The sequence below is a fragment of the Squalius cephalus genome (assembly GCF_949319135.1).
Source record: "Squalius cephalus genome assembly, chromosome: 7".
Classification (NCBI taxonomy): domain Eukaryota; kingdom Metazoa; phylum Chordata; class Actinopteri; order Cypriniformes; family Leuciscidae; genus Squalius; species Squalius cephalus.
In genome coordinates, this window is record NC_137128.1 from 24,646,036 (window position 1) to 24,652,048 (window position 6,013).

The following is a 6,013-nucleotide window of genomic DNA, read 5'->3' on the forward strand; positions in this document are numbered from 1 at the left end:
ACACTTCCTGTTGAAACAAGAAAAATGACTAATGTTACATATCTTTGAAAACATATTTTGCTTAATTTCACTCTCAATTGGAATCATCTTCAAATGTATGTCTGAACCACAGGACGAGGGAGAGTGACTGAAACAGATACTGTGTACTTCCAAATAAATCAGACTTTTGCTTTTGCACAGTCTTTCAGAGGAATTTAATGTAAAAATGATTTATACAAACCTTTTCTAATAACATTATGCTTATGAAGTTTTAACACAAGCTTTAACACAATGGTCCAAACCACAAAAGCAGAGAGAACCCCTGTGGTCCACGGGTAAGGTAGCAAAAGAGACTGTTGCTTTATTCCAAAAAATATGGAAATCACTGCAACAATAAAAATCAAAATAAAAACGGAATTATTACAGATAGAAATGGATTTATTTGAGATACATTTTCTAAACAACAAAATTCCAAAGAGCGGAATTCACCGGCAATAATTTCAGCAGCATTTCCAACACCCCAGTGCGACCAATTGAATATCCACCTCCTGGGAAAATGAAATGATTATCCTGGTGTTATTCTACTCAGATATGTAAGCAGAAGATGTAAATATGAGTTCACTGATGAGTCATTTACCTTGAGGAGTCTGGAGCTGGTCTGAATGCAGCCATTATAGGCTGACAGAAAGTGAGAATCATAACTGTGCAGCCTAGGTAAGGATGAGCACCTGCTCTCTGCAAAGACATTTGGTAATAGGATTGTTAACTAAAACCAAAACTATGTTCAGAAATAAAATTTGAAATAGTCTCATTTGTTAACATTAGTTAATGCATTAACCACATGAACTAACAATGAACAATATTTTACAGCATATATTAACCTTTGTTAATGTTCATTAATAAAAAAGTTCAAATTCATGTTAGTTCACAGTGTCCTAACTAAAAGATACAACTTTTGAACTTAAAATGTATTAATAAATTACTATATTAAATTAATAAATGCTGTAAAGGTATTTTTCATTGTTAGTTAATGTTAACTACTGTAGTTAACTAATCCAAACAAGTGAAACCTTATTAAAGTGTTACTCTTAAACTAAAATCGAAATAAAAGTTAATTAAAAATAGTACAGCTAAACACATATTATAGACAATACAACATAGGCTACAATATAACACCACACCATAATTATAAGACACTCTTTAAATGAAATAGGGCAAAGAGCGTAACTGTGGCACTGAATATTGTATGTTGCAAAACATTGTCTAGGCAGAGAGCACAGGCTTTACTCACTGTGCTCCATTTTCCTCGGTAGATAAAAGGAAAAATGAAGCCCACAGCTGTGAGCAAAACTGTAAGGGACATCAACATGCGATGCACCTGTAAACAGAGAAAATGAAAAATATATGCAGTTATGAAAAGCTGATTACAAGTGAAATGTGCAGAAAACTGAAAAGTATTAAAGCATGAATAAGTAATAAGTGTTTCATAGATTTTTTTTTTTGCAATAGACAAATAAATGTCCTGTATAAAAACATAATTCATACCTGGAACCATATTTTTTGCCCAAACAATGTTCGTTCTGGCCAATCAGGTTTAAAATAGCCAGCGATTAATGTTCCAGTGCTTCCTGCTAGCATCCAGGCAATCAACATTAGAGATCCTGCATTTACATTTGGAATTATATTTGTAAACTTGCAAATGACAGCATTTTGCAATTTACACCAATCACATGTAGTAGTTTATCTAATTACAAAATTGCCATGCTTTTATTCCAGAGCAGTTACAATACACTTTTCAATGGCACAATGATGATAATTGCACTTGCAACATTTCCTTTTCCTGACCATATATTTAACCATTCATGGAAGTCTCAGTATCCTGCAGTAAACTTAATTGCAGCAAAACACTTACCATGACATTTCATGAGCAGTGGAGATCGAGAACCTGTCAGTATCTCAGGAGGACCGGTTATGATCTGATGGTGGGACGATATCAGTGGCTGCCACGTGTGTCTATGGATCATACCTGCAGCACAACAGAACAACAATAAAACTGATGAGATAACTATAGGATAAAGCATAATCTCACACCATTTCTATCAATAAAAATGGTGATTTATTATACAATAAAGATAGGTTATAAAAAAAATGTATCTAAAATGTGAGACAATTGCTGTGTAAATCGCAGAACATCACCTGGTAAAAATGTTTTAAGAAATGCACGTGTGCTCGTTTCCTTGTAAAAGATTAATTCAGACTTTAGCAAACCAGCTGAAACTATTTTATCCCCTGTGCACCCAATGACCCTGCCATAAAATAAATGAAAGGAAATGAGTATTGATTGCTCAGGCCTTCACAGACACTTGTTAACCAGTAAGGTCAGAAATCCGGATCTGTGGAGTAACACGCAGTGGGGAGGCCATAAAAACAAAGTTATGTGTGACACTGTATCTGATGAGATGCATGATCATTTGCCAAAAGGAGAAATACAGCCCTGAAGGACGTGATGACCGGAAAGACAATTCCTGCTATTTCATCATGCTGGAAATGTAGCAGTTAAAAAAAGAGACAACACACATAAGACAAAAAATTCAATCTACAGTAGCTTATCTATTCTGTTATATATCATCAGTGTTATATTATGTTTTATATTTTCAACTTTCATTTCCATTTTAGTATTATATTATTATATTAAATTATAATTAGTATATTTTTTAATTCTTTAATTTGTATTTTTATTTAAGTTTAGTGCTTTTGTGATGTGCTTTTGTAATTTTATAAAGTTTTTAGATTTCTATTTAGATTTTTTTCAGTTTTACTTTTAGTAATTTTAGTACTTCAACTTTTAGTTGGCCAAGGCAGTGGTTCCAATTTTTGATTTTTAAGTTTAAGTGTAATGTTTCATCTAATATTTATATATATATATATATATATATATATATATATATATATATATATATATATATATATATATATTAGCTTTATTTCAATGAGTGAAAATGATTTTTTATAGCTTTATTTGACAATAACAAAAATCTATGTCAATGATGCAGTTAAAAAAAAGCTCACCGTTTTCCGCAGTGCCGTGTGCTACGAACAGGAAGTAACTGTTGTTAAGAATGAATCGGACCGGATCCTGAGGGGTGTAGATGGATCTAGAGAACTTGCACTGAATAACCCCATCGGAAACTCTCCAGCCTACATCAGTCAGCACAGACTGCAGAGGAAGGGAAAATCCTGCTGATTACATTTATGACTGACACTGCATAAAGTTTAGAGCACACAATGTCATCTTTTTTGGACTATAATGTTTTTATGGCTTTAAAATGATGTTGTAACATACTGAAAACTAAAAGCAGCATTACAACCCTAAAGTACTCTCTCACCTGGGATGCCTCCTCTGGATATGTCCTTCCTGTTGTGTGTGCAGACTCAACGCTTACACGACCCCCGTCATTTACGCACAAGTACGTATCATCATCTCCCTAGGAAAACAATAAGATCTTCAGGGTCACATGAATATAATATTAAGTCAGTTCATTATAATGCACTGAATGCAATTTTAGGACAACAATTTGAAATGCATTTGATCATGCTCACCATCCATTCATCCTTGGACAGGGCAAAGGAGACGTATCCCTGTGCAGGGCCGCTGAGCTCAAACGAAACGTTTTGACCAAAAGTAGAAAAAGAAAGGAAGAAGCAGTTTGTGTCTATAGAAGGGTTACAGCCGACAGGGTCAATGAGACAAGACTTCCACCTGCCACATCCCTCTGGAGTGAACTGTAAGAGAAGTGGCATCATGCAGGGGTTTTTTGTAAAAGCAGCTTATAAGAGCAGATTACCTTTAGCATTTTGGCACTTACTGGCTCAGGTAGTATAGAGGTGCTTGCAGAGATTGTAGACATGACGGTGGTAGATTGAGGTGGAGCGGGAGTCACGTCACCCTGAGATATGACCGGACCAGGAAGTTTGAGCCAGAATGTCTTGTAGTGGGCAAGAACTGTGGCACTTGATGTGGGGAAGAAAAAAAAAAACTTAAATTTGAATATACCACAAATATTGGTTTGAAAAGAGCCAATACAGTGAGTGAACTGTTTATGAGTATTTTCAACATTGAATGACAAAGTCAGATCAGAAACACACTCACAGAAACTGTACAGTGGGAGGAGCATTTGACGGGGCTTTCCAGATCACCTGAAGTTCGGTCATTTTGGCATTACTGGTGTGACTAACAGCAGAGCCCTTTAAAAGACATCATACTTTCATTGTACGGCAACTCTTTAACATTAAAAGCAGATTTTGAGACACATTTCAAAATACTTTGTAATACCAAATAATTCATTGTAAGTGATTTATACAACAGCAGGGCTGTGATCAACCAACCAAATGATACTTAGTATAATAGAACTTTTGCTCATTCAAAATGTTTTTGAAAAAACTCTCATGCAAGGCTTCATTTATTTGATCAAAAATATAGAAATATTATATTATATATATATTATAAATTGCTGTTATATATTATAAACATAACAGTAATATTGTGAAATATTAAACAATTTTTAAAATAACTATTTTAAATTTTCTATTTTAATATGTAATTTATTCCTGTGATGGTAAAACTGAATTTTCAGCAGCCATTATGCCAGTTTTCACATGATCAGTCATTGATTTGGTGCTCAAGAAACATTTCTTATTATTATCAATGTGGAAAACATTTGTGCTGATTCATATTTTCGTGAAAACCATGGCCTCCACTATAAAGTACCTCTATGCTGTTGCATGTCAGACGCTGGGAAATCTTGGGATCTACCAATGCGAATGAGCCAACAGCTGATCCATCAGGGTTCGTGGCGTCTCGGGCTTGAATTAGAAAGCCTTCAAAGTGCTCACTTCCAGAGAGAGTGACTATGGACAGTGGAAGTGTCAGTAAATAAAGGCAATTGGCAAAAGGAAGCAACATGATTGTTCAACTTTACTCAAAACATCTAAATTGGTAAAAATGATCATCGTTGTTAAACGTGTTTTCCCCCTCACCTCTGATGTCCATCCCTGGGCTGAATTTACTGGCATTCACAGTCAGTGTGTATGGACTGGCAGTAGTGTTGGGTTGGCTATGATGTTCTGGCATCATGCTCTCGCAAGATTTCTCCACCTTTCCATTTTTGTATCCACTTACAGCTGTCAAACACAAAGTCCCAAGGATTGCCAGAGACGTTTGCAGATTCCACATTTCCAGCAGAGGCAAAGTGATCCTAGTCTGTAGATAGATCCTGAGAGGAGTAAAACATGGCCATTAGTCATTATGTCATAGTTTATACCTTGCTCCTTATGATTCATATTACATTACATCAGGGTTCCCACATTTACTGACAAATGAATTTTTCCAGTCATTTGTGATTTCTGTGGATTTCGCTGGGGTGAATTTATATTTGTAAGTCAGTTACCATCCATTATAATTAATAGGCTATATAAAAGTTATATAAAATGTGTTTTTTTTTTTCCAATATGAAAAAATGTTCTCAACTCACTTTCTCTCATGAAAAAGCCATTATAATTTGCTGCCCAATTAATTGAATTTTCCATGATTTCTCCAAGCTACTTTAACAATGACAAAATGTAGTATGTGTGTAAATAAAGATGTTAATAAAAAAGTTATTGAAGATTTTCAAAAGAAAGCACTGCTCTTACCTTGTCAGCAACCTGTCTGCTCAGGACCAGGTAATGTTGGCAGATAATAGTTTTATGGTTTGAACATGAATGGGCGGGTTATGTCGCATTTTAAGAGTCTGTAGGCCTGCCACCACACGATGGAGACAAAATCTGAAACAACTCCCAGCAGGTTGTAGCCTGTTTGTTTTCACTTTTCATTTTTTTTATTTATTTGTTTATTCATTATTTGTTTATTCGTACCTGTGAATTTAATGCCAATACGTGACTAGTAAAAAAAAAAATTATATCTAATCATGTGCATAAGCATACGCTGTGTCTGAAAACATTTAATGCAAATGGCAATGTGTCTTTTTTATTAGTG

At 34.7% G+C, this 6,013-nt stretch overlaps 1 protein-coding gene across 1 annotated transcript; it reads right to left on the reverse strand.

Moving 5' to 3' along the window:
- Positions 1-89: 89 nt before the first annotated feature.
- On the reverse strand, positions 90-5,700 carry frrs1a (ferric-chelate reductase 1a; the record flags this gene model as incomplete). The annotated part of the gene is made up of 15 exons (XM_079876757.1): positions 5,671-5,700; positions 5,017-5,252; positions 4,748-4,887; positions 4,130-4,224; positions 3,846-3,990; positions 3,580-3,762; positions 3,366-3,464; positions 3,049-3,196; positions 1,892-2,005; positions 1,525-1,640; positions 1,271-1,357; positions 617-714; positions 469-527; positions 282-364; positions 90-101 (listed from the first exon to the last, which is right to left on the reverse strand). Exons 2-15 carry the CDS (start codon positions 5,210-5,212, stop codon positions 90-92), a joined length of 1,575 nt encoding a protein of 524 aa, XP_079732883.1. The 5' UTR covers positions 5,213-5,252; positions 5,671-5,700.
- Positions 5,701-6,013: the final 313 nt, after the last annotated feature.